The sequence below is a fragment of the Aquarana catesbeiana genome, linkage group LG01, assembly GCF_042186555.1.
Source record: "Aquarana catesbeiana isolate 2022-GZ linkage group LG01, ASM4218655v1, whole genome shotgun sequence".
Taxonomy (NCBI): Eukaryota; Metazoa; Chordata; class Amphibia; order Anura; family Ranidae; genus Aquarana; species Aquarana catesbeiana.
The window spans coordinates 687,760,378-687,778,872 of record NC_133324.1 but is presented as its reverse complement, the minus strand read 5'-3'; the positions used below and the strand labels follow the sequence as shown (position 1 = coordinate 687,778,872).

Genomic DNA, 18,495 nt, shown 5'->3' with positions numbered 1-18,495 from the left:
CCATCTATTCCTGCCTCTTGCTGGGGATGCAACTCATCCTCAGCAGACTTCATTCACATTTTTTGGAGCTGTCCTCAGATTGAAATTTTTTGGGTTGAGGTAACCAACTTTATTTTGACTGTTCCTGTACCTTATCAGAACCCTGATAGGATCATTACTTTACCATGCCCGTAAATCTGTAGTACTCAGATGACAGGCCTCATCCGCACCCTAAAAAAATATTTTTGGAAGAGGTTAGTGAACGTGGCTCTACCACGCGGTTGTGCCAAGAAAATTCCACAAAATATGGGATATTTGGATGGATTCCCTGTCCACTAATGGAGACTTGATGGATTAGTAATGCTCTACTAAGCATCATGAATGGACTAAGTGGCATCTCTGATCTCATAAACACCTCTGGGTTGCTTGGTTAATAGTTATGGGGAAGGGGGGAATGCGAATATGTAACTGCAATGTACACTTTATTTCATAAGTGACTAAAGTAAGCTTTGTAGGGTATGTAGAATTGCTTTGGATATTCTACACAGGTGGTTGAGCCTACAGTGGTTTTTTTTTTTTTTTTTTTGCTTTTTTTTCTTCTTAGTTTTGTAGTTGTAGTGACTGAGCCTGGGTATGCCCAATAGACTCTGTATTGTTTTGTATTCACTTTGAAATTACAATATAAATGACTTTATAAAAAAAAAAAAAAAAACCACACACACACTATTGATACCCCCCGCTGAGACCACCGCCTGTGGTAGGGAATTCCACATCCTTGCCGCTCTTACAGTAAAGAACCCTCTACGTAGTTTAAGGTTAAATCTCTTTTCTTCTAATTTTAATGAGTGGCCACGAGTCTTGGTAAACGTTAATCTTGAGATAAAGTCTTAGCAAAGAAAACAATCATGATTCAATTACAAACTGTCTAGTTCCTAGGATATTCTATCCAGCCAGTATCAACCCGGGCTCAGAAATTGTTTCTACCAGCAGAAAAGATTGAGAAAATTTATCCCATTCTATATCTGTCGCAGACCAGCAACTAGCAGAATAATATCTACATCGAATCTCTTTACAACGTGGTTTCCTGCAGTTCAGCAAGTTCAATTTTACCAGTAGCCCTTTCAGGCAGTTCTAAGTACTGCTCCCAGCATTCTAGAGGCTGTAGAAAAGATACAACATGCAGTTTAATGGTGGAGAATTCATTCACACCTGCACCAAGGAAGCATCCAGGCAGTTGTCCAATTGGAGGAAGCTGACTGCAGTATGAACAGCTCTGACAATTTTCCAGGAGTCAGAGGGCATCTACTAGTCGTTTTGTGACTATGACACAAAGTGGCTTACATCAAACAGGCAGGGGGGACACCAGAAATCCCTCTTTGCAGTCAGTGGCAGAAAGGAATCTGTCTCCTCTGCAACCCATCTGAATGGTTTCCACAAACTGCCTGACATTTTCTCAGCTGACACCACAAGAAGCAGAATGACCTCTGCAGGCGGAGGTCTCCAGCATGATCACAGACGTTTAGGATGTGACTTATGCTGTCAGGTCCCACACTGCTGCCACCAGAATGTGACAATCAACACTCACAGCCTCACCCCATGTTGGGATTTTTCAGCTCCCAGGACAACAATCTAAGTGCCAGCTAACAGAGATCATTGCTGGGGCATTTTAACCTAGCGCGCGCACGCGCACACACACACACACACACACACACACACACCCCACCACCACCACCGTAAACGTCACATGTTTTAACCTAAACATACAGTTCTTAGCAATTCTGACCTATAGGAAATGTCTAACACTCGCTGCCATGTCCAGCTAGGAATGTAAGCATTTTACACAGTTCTTTGAAGTTCTTTAATTCCTATTTAGAGATTTTTTTTTTAAACATTCCTTTTATAAAAAAGAAAAAAAACAAAACACACACTGCAAAAATATTTACAGAAAAAATTACAAAAAATAGACAATAGCAATCTTGTTGTAATAACACTTCAGTCCTACATCCGATGATGCCCCCTTCAAGCTGGGAAACTCCAAACACTCCTGTGAAAATACACAGGGTGGCGCAAATGCCTAAATTGATGGGTTTTGAAATTTTTTTGTCACATTATTTGGGCAGAGGTTTTTCAAACCCCAATTTTTTTTTTTTTGTAAGATCTAAAAGAATGTTGCATTGAGTAAAAAGATACCAAAACATGTGACACTTTAAAATTGCACAAGCCCCTTCCAACAGCAACAAACGGCATTAATTTTACTATCCATAGGCGACGCTTTACAAGTCTTTACACGTTACCACTTTAGACTTACAGAGGAGGTCTGGTGCTAGATTTACTGCCCATGATCTGATATTCGCAGCGATATCACACATGTGTGGGAGTGTGTGCATGTGGGACCGACGCGCACATTTACCTTTGCGGGGAGGGGGGTGGACAACACGTTACATTTTATTAAAATTTATTTTTACACGGTTACTTTATTTTTTAATCTTTTATTGCTGTCAAAAAGGAATGTAAACATCCTTGTGACAGCAATAGGCATGTGACAGGTACTCTTTATAGAGAAATCTCAGGTCTTCTAGACCCCAAATCCCTCCTCTGCCCTTAAAAGCATTCAAAAACAAGATCAGTGTTTATTTTTTATTTAAATGTCACTGCTGATGGGATGGGACAGGCCAGACAAAACCGTGGAAGGTGGCAGGCGTCCCCTCCCGCACCTTGTAAAAGCAATCCAAGCTGCTAGGATTGCTTTTACACGCGAGCCGACTGCCGGCTCTAAAAAAGCTGCAGGCATCATCCCAGTATAACCACCTAAAGTCCAGTGACATACGGACTGGTCCGGAAGTGGTTAAATACAAGACCCAAAAAGATACTCACAAAACGTGAGTTTCAAAACTCAACTCACTCTAAAACTGTGGAACTGTATCAGGTTGGGTCAGTTTTGAGGAAGGGGGAATGTCCCTCAAAATGCGTCAGATCTCCAACTACAGCAACAACGGCATTGCCTAAAGCTGGAGTTAAGTATCGAAACGTGTATTTAGTACAATTTGGTGGTGGTAATGCACTGAGCATCTGCGCCCTCCTGTGTCTTTTCACAAAAGTAAAATAAAGGATACCTCTAGGAAACAAACAGACATCCAAACTGTTTTCCATGTGCTGCACAGTTCTCTGAAAAGCTCTCAGCAATATATTATGGCCTGTATTTGGCTACATAGGTAAGATTGTTGCCGTGCGGACGTCGGAGTATTTTTCTTCATATGGCTGGACATCTTGCTTGAAGACTCACTGCCCCCTTTGGAGGCTGCAGCAGCTAAGCCATTCCTAGATGAAAAAACAGCCCATTATGCCTGAATGTAGTTAATGTTTATCAACAGGCTTATCTGTGACCAGTGACTACATTTGAACTAGGGGTGCACCGAATGGGTTTTCTGGTGCCGAAACCGATACCGAAAATGAAAAATACACTAGGCCAAAAACAGATACCGAAAATGACTGTTTTTAAAAAATATTTTTATACAGGAGATGGTCAGAGACTGGGGTTAAGAGTTGTTTGTTTGACATGCTGTTAGAAACAGTGAGCCCGCTCGCTTCACCGAGCGGGCTCACTGTTTCTAACAGCATTTCAAACAACAAGTCCTGCACTCTTAACCCCCGTGGCGCTGCACACTGATAATGCTCCTCCGGCTGATCACACCAACAAGCTGCTCCTTAATGAGGTGTGCTGACAGCTTTCCTCCATAGATAGAGCACTGTTTTGCTTTCAGCCGCCTCGTCGAGGAGGGAGGAAGGGGAGGAGAGGACTGGACGGGACGCTCCAGAATGACACCCCCGTACTGGGCGGAGCCCCACCCCCATTTTCGGCGTGATTTTTTGGCAAAATGCCGAAGAGGCCATTTTCGGCCAATTTGTTTCGGCGGCTGAAATTTCGGTGCATCCCTAATTTGAACTATCCCAAAAAAGGTCATTGCTGCTTATCTAGAATAAAGAAGGTACAACATGAAATTAAAGGATGCCAGTCAGGATGGAATCGTTGAAACTGCCATTGCTGACGTCATTTTTTTTCCACTGGTCCTAAATAAGCTTGCAGCTTGAACTTTAACCTCTGACTTGTGCACACTCCAAGGTCAGGAATAGGTCATTTAAAGCAACCATGATAAACCCATGCTGTCCATACTCCTGTTCTAATATCTACAGTATTTGTAAAACTGCAGAGAGGATGGTCTGAACACACTGGTCAGCACTGCATTTTTATGGGCTCACAAGATTTAGGACCTTTGGAGAGAAGTGAATGACAACTACAAGCTTTATGCCACAAGGAATGTAAAGTGGCAATCACAGTAGGTAGGCCAAGATGTCAATCGAATTCAAAACTTCACATTTACATATAGGATTGCAGTGTACAGAGAGGTAAAATACTGGCAACCTCATTAATAACTGATGGGATATGTGTAGGCAAAAATAAAAAAGTTGGGTCATATATAATTATTATCATACAGGATTTATACAGCACCAACAGTTTGCACAATGCTTTATAACATGAATGACAATGATACCTTTTTCATTGTGCCCTAGGCTGTAGTATAATCACTTCCTCCTCTTCACTGTCGTCAGATACCATGACAACATCATCTGCAACACAGCATAAAATCAATACACGGTGAACATTTTGCAACAGTAAGGTTAAAGCAGTATTAAAACCAAAACAAAAAATGTAATTGCAGCTTACCAATCATTAGATGTGGTGGCTGCATTATTTTTATTTTTTTAGGCTCCCCCCCCTCTGTTTTCACACGGTGATTTGGTCAGTGACACACCTACTATATTATCATGCCTCCACTTCACAGATGAAGGAGCACAGGGGGCACCTTTGGACAGCAGCATTGTTATTCCGGGAGGAGTGGAGAATTGGATGCAATAGCAGATTTTTTTTTTTTTTAATGTTTTTTTATTAACAAAATATAATACAATACACTTATACCAATGCATGCTCATTTACAATAACATATAAATTAATAACTAATAGATACTGCAGTGGGTAGTTATAAAAAGAGTTTTCATTACCTTTTCACCCCCTTTTTATTTTATTCCCCATCCCATCCCTCCCTTATATTACGACTACCCACCCCCCGCCCACTCTCACTCCGCCCAAAAAATACCCTCCCTCCACCCCACCCAGGCAGGGAGCTTAGCAGGAAACGTTTTCTGTCTGATTAGTATTTTTTCCCAAATCCATTTCCTCGCGACACCATACCTCTATATTCCATGTTCTCACCTACATAAGACAACATTTAAGTTCCTCTGTATCTCAAAGGGAGACACCCAGCCAAGCTAGCCATGGTCTCCAAATCTTTACAAATTTACCATAACTACCCCTTCTAATATACGTTGTTTTTTCCGTCCACACCAGCTTATTCATCACTTCGATCCATGCCTCCGGAGTTGGAGGTGTGGCAGAGAGCCAAGCCTGGGCTATCAATTTCCTTGCCTGGTAGAGGCACCTCTCTACAGCGGTCCTAATGTCATTGCTCCCTATATTCTCCCCTGTCAGGCCAAGAATACATACCTTGGCCTCCAGGGCTAAATTAATTTTCCACCTAGTTTCTATAATCTTTACTATCACTCCCCAGTATCTTGTTAGTTTTGGGCACCGCCACATCATGTGTATAAGGTCACCTGTATCCAGACACCTGGGGCATTTATCATCTAGTCTATTACCAAATTTATGTAATCTTTTTGGGGTATAGTAGGCTCTATGCAGCAGGAGGAGGTGCAAAGCTTGCTGCGACAGAGAGACAGACACCAGTGGAGCAAACTCCAAAATCTTCCTCCACTGGTGATCTGCAATCTCCCCCACATCTGCCTCCCACCTCGCCCTAACTCCCATGGTCGTCTGTGGGGCAAGTAGTTTTTCAGTCAATTGCCCATATATCTTTGCTATTAGGCCTTTGGTACTGTTTGTTCTGGCAATACTTTCAAGAAGAGGGATCTTACACCATACAGGAAGGCAGTTCTTAAATTGACTGCCCAAGGCATGCCTAACCTGTAGGTAGCAATAAAATGTTACTTTTGGGATTCCATATTCGCTCCTAAGCTCAGTAAAGGGTCTTAGCATTTTATTATCATCGTATAACTGCGCTAACCTACTTATTCCATGATATTCCCAAGTTCTATTTTTTCTAGAGGTCGACCGAAATGGGTTTTTCTCTGGCCGATTATTAGAAATCGCGATGGCCGATATATGATGCCGATTTTTTTGGGCCGATATATTAGGCCGATTTTTTTTCTTTTTTTTTTTTCCCTTCATCTCATAAAATCTAACAGTTCACACTGGGGCGTTTTTCAGGCGCTTTTGGGCTAAAAATAGCGCCTGTAAAGTGCCTGTAAAACGGCTCCCCTGCAGTCTCAGTGTGAAAGCCCGAGTGCTTTCACACTGAGGCGATGCGCTGGCAGGATGTTAAAAAAAAGTCCTGCAAGCAGCATCTTTGGAGCGGTGTATACCACTGCTCCACCACTCCTGCCCATTGAAATGAATGTGCACCACTGCCGAAGCGCCTGCAAAGCGTTTCGGCAGCAGCGCTTCATGGGCGCATTTAACCCCTTCCTCGGCCGCTAGCTGGGTTATAAGCTCCCCGCTAGCAGCCGAATAGCGCCGCTAAAATGACGATAAAGCGCCGCTAAAACTAACAGCGTTTTACCGTCAACGCATGCCCGCTCCAGTGTGCAAGCAACCTTAAGTAATAAGCGATACAGAAAATTTTTTAAACATTTATTAAACAAAACAAACCTCCAATCAGTTCACTTGTATGTATAATTTAGATTAAAAAAAAAAAAAACTATATCTTAAATATTAAATACACAAAAACAGGTAATCAAAACTTTTGGACGAAAAAAAATGGGCTAACTTTATTTTTTTTTTATTTCATTAATTTTTTTTTTTTTTAAATTGCGTTTGAAAGACCGCTGCGCAAATACCGTGTGACATAAAATATTGCAACAACCACCATTTTATTCCCTAGGGTCTCTGCTAAAAAAAATATATATATAATGTTTGGGGGTTCTAAGTGATTTTCTAGCAGAAAATACAGGATTTTTATTTGTAAGCAACAAGTGTCAGAAAAGATTGAGTCTTTAAATGGTTAAACTGAGAACTTCTACACACAGAGTTGTCTATTGATAAAAGAACTAGAAAAGATACAATGTATCTTCTTATCAGACTTGGCAGGCTGCCCAGGGAGGAGAGAATCAACTCCAGGAAACTTGCATTGACTTCTATTACAGAAGTCACTTGCAAGTCCCGCTGAAGTTATAATCGGCTTTTTTTATCAGCACAATCGGCTGATGCCGATTAAGTAAAAAAAAGCCAAATATCGGCCGATATATCGGTCGACCTCTAATTTTTTCCCAAGGCCACCAGTTCATGCAAAAATTTGTTATGCCATATAGGCGAAAATTCAGTGAACCCTCCATACCCCATAATCCGCTTAATCGTCTGCCAAACTTTATTAACTAATCTGCATGTTGGGGGCCCGTCCTGTAGTGAACCGGCCTCCAGTGCCTCTATCAGGGATTTATGCGAGCTATCCTGTAGCATAATTTTCCCACTAGGGTCCCTCCACTCCTGGGTCTCACAACCCCCTATATGCTGCAGCTGAGCAGCAAGAAAATAGTTGTATGGTTGGGGCACTGCTAACCCTCCCTCCCTGGTAGGGCGCTGTAACGTTTGCAGACTGATCCTTGCCTGCCCTTTCCTCCAAATTAGTTCTCTAAATAAGGTATTTATTTTTAAAAAACATTTCTTCCCAATCCATACCGGAGAGTTATGGACAATAGCAGATTTAGATACACCAACAAATTGAAGCGGAACTCCAGTGAACACTTTACAAGCAGTTACAGCAAACAGTTTCTTCAGCTTTTATGTAAAACCTCTATCCCAAAATGATCATTGTAAGCACCCCTGTAAATGGTTCGTCCCATCCCTCTATCTGCTACATCTGCAAGCTTGTTCATTTTAAAAACAGACTTATTGGCTGGATCACCAGGTTAAAATAAAAAAAAAAGCAAGCCTAAAAAAAAGAAAACAAATGCAGCCATCACATCTAAGAATTGGTATTCTGTAATATAATATACACACACACACAAATCAGCCTTAACATTATGACCTTTGACGGGTAAAGTGAATTTACATGGATTATCTCCTTAAGCCGGGTACACACTATTATTATTTATCTCAGGTACTTATATATAGCGCCGTCAATTTACACAGCGCTATACATATTCATTGTACATTCACATCAGTCCCTACCCTCAAGGAACTTACAATCTAAGGTCCCTAACATACATTCATACATATACTAGGGCCAATTAACTTACCAGCATGTCTTTAGAGTGTGGGAGGAAAATCGGAGTACCCAGAGGAAACCCACACAGGCACAGGGAGAACATGCAAACTCCAGGCAGATGGTGTCGTGGTCGGGATTCAAACCAGCGACCCTTTTTGCCGCTAGGTGAAAGTGCTAACTACTACACCACTGTGCCGCCCAACACTACAGTTTCTTTTTGTACAACCCGCGGGTTGCAGGAAGAAGAAAAAAAAAACAAAACAAAAAAAAAAAAACAACACACAAACTGTAAGCTCCGGTTGGAGCCACTGTACTAACAATGTGTGGCTCGTCCAGCAATCTCCCCCGCTGAGCTGTTGTGTTCTGGACAGGGGGACAGGGGGACAGGGGGACACCCCCCCCCAGAACACTCCAATCAGCACTCTCCACCATTGGCTAAGAGTGCTGATCAGGAGTCGGTCAGCTGCTGTTTTTCCAGCATGCACGTCCAACAGAAGCCGGCCAAACATTCTGCCCATGTACGGGGCTTTACAATGGCATCTGAAAGTGGGAGAATATTAGGCAGCAAGTGAAGTTGAAACATTGCAAGATGAAACAAATGGGCAAGCGTAAAGATTTGAGCAACCTTAACAAGGACCGAATTGTGATGGACAGACAACTGGGTCAGAACATCTCCAAAACTGCATTTCCTGGAGTTAGTGGATGTTTCTAGTCTGCTGAGGTCAGGACCTACCAAAAAGGGTCCAAGGATGGCGAACCGGCGACAGGGTCATGGGCAGCCAAGGCTCACTGATGCAAATGGGGAGCGAAGGCTGGCCCGTGTAAACAAATCCAATAGAAGAGCTACTGTAGCTCAAACAGCTTAAAAAAAAAAAAAAGGTATCACTGGTTCCAATAGAAAGGTGTCAGAACACACAGTACATCACAGTTTGTGTATGGGGCTGTGTACCGGCAGACCAGTCAGGGTGCCCATGCTGACCCGTGCTAACAGCCAAAAGTGCCCACAATGGGTATGTGAGCATCAGAACTGAACCACAGGAGCAATAATGACTATTTAGTTAAAAAAAAAAAAAAAAAAAAAGTTAAAGAAAAATCAAATTCTCAATCATACAGTAGATCACAAGACATTGCAAAAGCAATCCCATAAGGGGTGGTCAACAGCAACCATGGCTAACAGACGCAACAGTAACAATCCTCTTAACATAAGAAGAGCAACTGACAATGCCGGGCTGTCGGTAGACTTTGACCAAGGCCATCTACTGAACCCTGAACATGCACCTGATAGAGCTTAGCTAATGTATGGGCAAAAGACCATGTGGCTGTCTTACAGACCTGGGAAACCAAGGTCCAATGTTGAAAAGCCCATGAAGCACCAACACTTATGCCACGTATACACGATCGGACATTCCGATGACAAAATCCTGGGGATTTATTTCCTACGGATCTTGGCTCAAACTTGTCTTGCATACACACGGTCGCACAAATGTCGGAAAATTCCGATCGTCACGAACGCAGTGACGTACAACACGTACGACGAGCCGAGAAAAATTAAGTTCAATAGCCAGTGCGGCTCTTCTGCTTGATTCCGAGCATGCGCAGAATTTTGTGCGTCGGAATTGTGTACACACGATCGGAATTTCCGACAACGGATTTTGTTGTCAGAAAATTTGAGAACCAGCTCTCAAATTTTGTTGTTGGAAATTCCAACAAAAAATGTCCGATGGAGCCTACACACGGTTGGAATTTCCGACAATGCGCTGCCATCGAACATTTGTTGTTGGAAAATCCGTTTGCAAAGCCATGAAAAGTCAGCGACTGAAGCAGGATGGAACATGGGACAGAGAGAGTCCAGTAGGGCCCACGTCGAGTTTGTTAGAAGTCCAACTATGACCAAGAACTATATAAGTAAGACAGTGGATTCCTAAGCATGGATTATCAACTTGCAGAAACCTTCCATTCAGGCATTGCTGCGCAAACTGCTCAGGGGGAGCAAATGCCTTGCCTGGATGGACCCAGTCCTTGTACAGATCCGCTTTAGTATGAGAATGCAACATAAAGAACTTGGTTGCTTTGGGTGCTTTCCAGGACTTCAATGGGTTGATTTACCAAAACTGCAGAGTGCAATCTGGTGCAGCTCTGCATAGAAACCAATCAACTTCCAGTTTTTTTTTTTCACAGTTTAATTGAACAAGCTGAAGTTAGAAGCTGAGTGGCTACCATGCACAGCCGCACCAGATTTTGCACTCTCCAGTTTTAGTAAATCAACCCCAACTATGATACCTTAAACTCTGAAGGTTGCGGTGTCCAGCCGAGCAGGACATGCTTTGCTGAGCTCCTACAAAAGCACAGGCTGCCACACAACTGAGGACCATAAAACCTTGCAGTGTCCCACCTCCTGAAGACTTCAGGGTCCCCAGCCGTGGTGCAGCCTGTGTTTTGCAGGTGCTCAGTAGAGAATGCCCTGCTCGACTGGAGTCCTTGATGGAAAAGGGCCTGATTCCAATATGGTAACCCGCGCCCAAGCACTGCACTTATGCAGAAGGCAGGTGACTGCGCAAGCACATATAGTAGTCAAGGAAAAAGAATCAGTGCAGCCACACAGAGCAGTGTACATGGGTACCCTGAACCAATGGATGGCAACATCGCCCTCTAGTGGCACCAGCCAGCTTAGACCTTTTATTCCTGTAGGAGCATGGGGGGTGGGGGGTGAAGGAAAGGCATATCCAGACTTCAGGGACTGAGTTCTGCCGCAGCAGACCAAGGCCCTGGACCTGTAAAGCCCCCCCCCCCCCCCCCCAAGCTAACTCACAGATGCAACTGCCTGCCACAGTGAGCACCACACAGGAGATCCAGTGCCAATGCAACATACAGGCCATCCATGTTTTTTCACTGGGTTCCAGGAATTGACCCTGTAGGATATAAACATTCATAGGGATGAATCCAGAAAATTGCCACGGCCATTGAGCACTGAGGTTTAGCAGAGAAAAGCAGTTGAAGTAGAAATTCACACATTGGGGCGTGTTTGGAATGGCGCTGGGAGCAGACGTGTGTGTCCGAGCTCCCAAGGACCGGCGCTAACATCCGCGATTTCTAGGGTGCAGACCCACCTCAAACAACGCTCCTGTGTCCCCCCCCAGCTTCGGCAGCCTATCCTGGGCATGCACAGGAGGAAATCCCAGCCGAAATCCTGGAAAAAGGCCACAACGCCAGATATCGCGGGCAAGGCCGCAGCCGCGGTCTCGCCTAAAAATCCTGCCCGGATGGAGAACCAGTGTAATATGTAGCAGCGCTCAAGTCCAATGGCATAAAATTAGTCCAATGCTGTATAGTGGAAACTTATATCAAAAAAGTCTATTATAAAGTCTATGGATAGTCCGTGATTGGAGATGGATATGGGAACCAGGGGGATCTCAAGGACCACAGTACTGAGGGCAGTTTCCTGTTGAGTGAAGTCAGCTCTCCATAATATTCATGAAAAAACAAAGAGAAAGCGCCTCTAAGTACAAGTATTTAATTCGATATAAAAAGCACATATTCGCACTTACATTAAAATATATGAGTGTCAGCTTCCAATAGGAACTGTATCCTGGGTGGGTAAATGGTCCGTATGCGTGGGGCTTCGATGTAATCCGAGGGGATGGCTGCGGACCTCCGTATGGAGAAGTCGGCTGCAGTGCGGTATAGGTTGGATGGCCACTTCCGCGTTCCAGCGAGGCACACAAGAGCAATGACGTCACCCAGATGGTTCAGATCGATAGCGATACACTACGCGTTTCTGAGCATGCACGAGGCTCTCAACGGGCATGCGCGCTCCTTTGTCAAGTGTAAATAGAACGGGGATGGAGGAAGCTTAAATAGCTAAACATAGGGGATAGGCAATTACTCCGATCAATTAAATGAGAGGCATGTATGCAACATAAAAGGAATAAACAACAAGAGGGGATAATTTTCCATAGATTGCAATACAATGTGCATAATCGGTAATGAGACTTATCAGAAGACATTCCATTATCAAGATAAAATATAAGAAAGATTTTAGAAAAAATTATTAGAAAAAAAAATATATAATGAATAGAATAAAATAAAAATAAAAACAATAGTGACAATTGAGACATTAAAATATATACGTGACAATGTCTCATTATCATACATGTATATAAAATTATTAACCATGTATAAGAACAATAGTATCTCAATTTAATAAAATAAAATCAATTAAATTGAATTGATAATCCTATTTTGGTATCATATAGTAAATGGCCCTTAATAGATATACAGTGGCAATAAGCCATCATGTATCCAATGAGATAAAAACAATAAAAAAATATAATAAAAACAGAGGAGGGGAGGAATATATGAAAGCACAACACATCTGTGCCAAGGAACGTGTATTGTAAACTGAAGATTATATATGAGCTAAATCAATATGTTGGGGGAGAGTGCAGACAGGAGACAGTAGCCAATTAGGGCAAAAAAAAAAACTACAATATAAAATTCTATTATATAATGGTATTGACCTCTAATTCCTCATTCAACCCATTGGGTGCCAAAGTGTCTAAAATATAAATCCAAAATGTTTCGCGCTCACATAATTTGGAAAAACGATCGGCCTCCGACAATGTGCGTGGTATGGATTCTATCACCCATACCTGCAAACCTACAGTAGACTGATGATGATGTTCAAGAAAATGTCGGGGTGACGCTATGTTCGTCACAGCCTTTTTCTATAAATCGGCGGTGTTTACCGAAGCGTTGTCGCAATGGACAGATGGTGCGTCCAACGTATAATAATTTGCATGGACATGTTAGACAATAGACCACGTAGTCAGTGGAACAGTTATAGAAACCCTCTAACTGATAGCTCTTGTCCTTGTGTTGAAAACTACGCTGGCCGTGTCTAACAAAAGCGCAGGTCTTACATAAGGCTTTATTGCACCTATACATACCTGTAAGGGGAATAAGGCAAAGGGTATTTTCTGGTTTGGTAGTTTTTAGTTTGCTAGGTGCTAGCTTGTTTTTTTAATGTTGGGGCCCTTCTATAGGTGACCTTCGGTTTATTGCCAAGATCATTGTTGAGAAAAGGGTCCTGTTTTAAGATTTTAAGATATTCCAGTGTTTGTGGAATATATATTCCATTCTCTTGTATTCACTGTGATATCTGGTAATAAACCGTACAGTACTAGTATCAGATGGTTTTATTGTCTTAGGTTTTTTGCCCGGAAGGAAAGTATTATAGGTTTATTACCAGATATCACAGTGCAATAAAGCCTTATGTAAGACCTGCGCTTTTGTTAGACACGGCCAGCGTAGTTTTCAACACAAGGACAAGAGCTATCGGTTAGAGGGTTTCTATAACTGTTGCACTGACTACGTGGTCTATTGTCTAACATGTCCATGCAAATTATTATACGTTGGACGCACCATCTGTCCATTGCGACAACGCTTCGGTAAACACTGCCGATTTATAGAAAAAGGCTGTGACGAACATAGCGTCCCCCCAACATTTTATTGAACATCATCATCAGTCTACTGTAGGTTTGCAGGTATGGGTGATAGAATCCATACCACGCACATTGTCGGAGGCCGAGCATTTTTTCCAAATTATGTGAGCGCAAAACATTTTGGATTTATATTTTAGACACTTTGGCACCCAATGGGTTGAATGAGGAATTAGAGGTCAATACCATTATATAATAGAATTTTATATTGTAGTTTGTTTTTTTGCCCTAATTGGCTACTGTCTCCTGTCTGCACTCTCCCCCAACATATTGATTTAGCTCATATATAATCTTCAGTTTACAATACACGTTCCTTGGCACAGATGTGTTGTGCTTTCATATATTCCTCCCCTCCTGTTTTTATTATATTTTTTATTGTTTTTATCTCATTGGATACATGATGGCTTATTGCCACTGTATATCTATTAAGGGCCATTTACTATAATGATACCAAAATAGGATTATCAATTCAATTTAATTGATTTTATTTTATTAAAATTGACATACTATTGTTCTTATACATGGTTAATAATTTTATATACATGTATGATAATAAGACATTGTCACGTATATATTTTAATGTCTCAATTGTCACTATTGTTTTTATTTTATTCTATTATATTTTTTTTCTAATAATTTTTTCTAAAATTTTTCTTATATTTTATCTTGATATGGAATGTCTTCTGATAAGTTTCATTACCGATAATGCACATTGTATTGCAATCTATGGAAAATTATCCCCTCTTATTGTTGTTTATTCCTTTTATGTTGCATACATGCCTCTCGTTTAATTGATCGGAGTAATTGCCTATCCCCTATGTTTAGCTATTTAAGCTTCCTCCATCCCCGTTCTATTTACACTTGACAAAAGGAGCGCGCATGCCCGTTGAGAGCCTCGCACATGCTCAGAAACGCATAGTGTATCCCCATCGATCTGAACCATCCGGGTGACATTGATCTTATGTGCCTCGCTGGAACGCGGAAGTGGCCATCCAACCTATACCGCACTGCAGCCGGCTCCATAAGGAGGTCCGCGGCCATCCCCCTGGGATTACATCGAAGCCCCACGCATACGGACCGTTTACCCACCCAGGATACAGTTCCTATTGGAAGCTGACACTCATATTTTAATGTAAGTGCGAATATGTGCTTTTTATATCGAATTAAACACTTGTACTTAGAGGCGCTTTCTCTTAGTTTTTTCACGGATGGAGAACCAGACCGACGACCCTGAACGGCTGCCTGCTACAGCGGCTGATTTCAAAGCGGTCATGCAGGCTACCACCACCCTGACCGACAAGGTGGACCATAGGCCAACGTGGAATTTATTAGGAAAGACGGATACCTTCCGTGGCCGAATGACTGAGGTGGAGCAGAGGGTCTCTCAGACCGAAGATATGGTATGTGACCATGGGGCTGACCTGCATACACTGAAAACCAAGCTTAAGGTATTAGAGGCCCGGGCTGAAGACGCAGAAAATCGCAATAGAAGAAATAATTTGCGTATTCTGGGACTTCCTGAGGGGGCAGATGGTGCAGACCCCACCGCCTTTGCTGAACGTTTATTACAACAACTACTCCCCTCAGCACGCTTTTCTCCCTTTTTTACTGTGGAGAGAGCTCATCGCATACCCTCCACCAGGGGGCCCCAGGGAGCACCACCCCGCACTTATTTTCAAGCTGCTCCACTTCCGTGATAGAGATACAGTGATGAAGGAAGCGAGATCTCAAGGCGAACTCCGCTTTGATAATGCTAAACTCCTGATCTTTCCGGATTATTCGTTGGAAACTCAGAAGCAGCGCAAATCCTATGACACAGTGGAGAGCCAGACTTCACTCCAAACATATCAAATACAGTATGCTGTTCCCGGCCAGACTGCGGGTGGAAGACGGAGAATCTGTCCGTTTTTTTCCATCCCCCGAGGAGGCCGCCATGTGGATTGACACACTACCACGCAGATAAGTACTCATCCTGGCAACCTGCTTATACAGACCTGGATCCTGCAAGTTCCCACATGTCAGTGCACACTCCAGCTCATGGCTCCCAGGGACCAGGAGACTGTTTCTTGATATCCCCTGAGACCTAGTTGTGAATCCTGTCTGGAGGTTAACCTACATGACTGTTTCCTGTTTCACCCTCCTGCCTCCCCATTCTCCCTCTACTAAGGCCCAGACCTTTAGACTTGGCAGCTCACATATCGCTGCTATTCAAGTTTATACCCCTGGCGACTGCACCCACATTTTTTGATCCGGTCCCCAGCAGAGAACTAAATGTGTGTCATCTGATTGCTCGACTACAGATGCCGTTCCGCACACATTTCCCCATTGCAGGAGTGTTCGCCTCTGTTCTGAGTTGGGATCCTGAGCCTCCCCAAAGTTGGAGCTGGGGTTGGCGGGGTGGGGGTGGGATGGTTGGGACCGTTTTGTTATAATTTGTTTTTTTACTATACTTTCACAAGCGATGCTCTTATCTATGACACTTGGGATGGCATATCCTGATTTGTGTGATGGTCCGGGTTCAGTTCCTGGGCCCAGTGGTCATACTCCAACTCAATGTAGTGATGCATATATGGCTAAGTGTACTATAATTTTGTGGAACACCAGGGGCCTGAACTCCTCTGTGAAGAGGCCACTGGTGTTTCAATACCTTAACACTTACTGTCCCCAGATCTGTATCCTATAAGAGACTCACCTGACAGGCAGTAAGCTTTTGAAGCTTAGGAGGCCCTGGGCGGGACATTACTACCACTACACTTATACCAATTACTCCAGAGGGGTTAGCGTCCTAATTCACAAATCCTTACCATTCAGACTGCTGGCGCTGGACCCGGACGGTAGATATGTTATACTGTATGCTAAGATAGATAGATTGGAGCTGGTGGTGGTGGGTCTGTATTTAAACCCCCCCCCCCTCCATGGAGACTACTCAACCAGCTGATATCCAAGATCGCTGTATTTGCTACAGATAATGTGGTGATTCTGGGCAATTTCAATTTGGTCACAGAGCCTGGGATGGACAGATTGTCTGCCGGGGCGGGCTCGCTCTTGGAGCTGCTCACCTGGACGGAAGCCTCCAACCTGACTGACGTGTGGAGGTGGCGTTATCCTAACCAGCGAGACCTTGCCTCTGAGCCATATAGATCCGAGGTGCTACAATACTGGCGGGACCTTGACTATTCTATACCCTTGACCACGTCCTGGGATGCGTTCAAGGCCTTCTCTGGGAGCAGCCTGCAGACACATATCCGTAGGATCCAAAAGGACATGAGTGAGGACATATTGAAGGCTGAGACAAAAAAGGTAGCTACACTTGAAGTGGAATATTCCACAACTAGGGATCCCAAGGTGTACTCTGACTTTCAGGCATTGAGCGATGTCCTCCTGCTCCGAACGTCTGCCACAAAAAACTAAATTTTTACATCAATCCCAACAAATATTTGAGCATGGAGAGAAGACGGGTAGTATGCTGGCATAGCTGGCGAGGGAAAGCTCTTTATCTGTGACCATCTCAGCTATAGGTGACTGACAGGTCCCTGCTGACTGATCCCACGTCCATTAATGGCCAATTTGCATCGTTCTATCAACAGCTGTACAGCTCCCGGATGGTGTGCAAGGATGAGGAGCTCACAGCATACCTGGAGGGGATGAAGCTACCTTGCTTGACATCCACCTACAGGGATGCACTAGATGCGCCTATTATGCTGGAGGAGATTCGCCAGGCAGTGACTTCCCTGGAAAGTCATGGAGGAGGACTGTCTCCCCCTGACAATGGCTGAGGTGGTTATTGTAGTCATTCTCAAGCCGGGTAAGGCCCCAGAGCAGTGCTCCTTGTACCGACCAATATCCCTCCTAAATGTGGATGCCAAATTATTGGCCAAGGTATTGGCCAGGCGCCTGAACACTGATCACCGCTTTGGTGCATCCAGACCAATCTGGATTTATGCCAGGGTGGGGAACTGATATTAAATATCAGACGGCTTCTTATGCATCTCTCCAGGGCGGACGGAGACGGTCCAGAGGTGGTGGCCTCCTTAGATGCCGAGAAGGCTTTCGACTCGGTGGAATGGCGCTACCTATGGGCCATCCTATGTAAATTCGGGTTTGGCCCATATATGCACCAATAATTCATTATCTCCTTTCCCCCTGACCAGAGGTACTAGACAGGGAGGTCCACTCTCGCCCGTCTTGTTTGCGTTAGCCATGGAACCTCTGGCGGCACGCATTATATCAGCCCCCTTGGTCAAAGGAATTCGGGTAGGAGTGGTTATAGACAAAATATCTTTATATGCCGACCACACCCTCCTATTCCTCAAAGACATTTCCTCCCTCCCACTGGCCCTCCACATAGTGGATGTGTTCAGCTCATTCTCAGGCATTAGGGTCAACTGAGGTAAGTCACTCCTCTTCTCGCTCCATGCGTCGGGGCATCACCCTACAACAGGCACCCCCTTGAATTGGACATCCGAGTTTAAATATCTAGGAGTGCTGATTACAGCTCCTCTGTCTTCATACTTAGAACTGAACCTTATGCCGCTACTGAAAACCTTCTCGCAGAAATGCAAGGTTTGGAGATCTTTCTCTTTCACCAGTGGGTAGGGTAAACCTGGTTAAGGTGATATACTTGCCTAAATGTTATAATTCTTCCTCAACTCCCCACTAGTGCACACAGCCTTATTTTTTGC

The 18,495-nt window shown here is 43.6% G+C and overlaps 1 protein-coding gene across 1 annotated transcript in view; it reads right to left on the bottom strand.

The window, feature by feature from the left end:
- Positions 1-1,823: 1,823 nt before the first annotated feature.
- EXOSC9 (exosome component 9) overlaps positions 1,824-18,495 on the bottom strand; it is a 51,307-nt gene continuing 34,635 nt past the window's right edge. Inside the window, exons 11-12 of the mRNA XM_073603445.1 lie at positions 4,530-4,605; positions 1,824-3,297 (exon numbers count right to left, since the gene is read on the bottom strand). Of these exons, the coding sequence (XP_073459546.1) occupies positions 4,535-4,605 (71 nt within the window). The 3' untranslated portion in view covers positions 1,824-3,297; positions 4,530-4,534. The remainder of the gene's footprint in view (positions 3,298-4,529; positions 4,606-18,495) is intronic.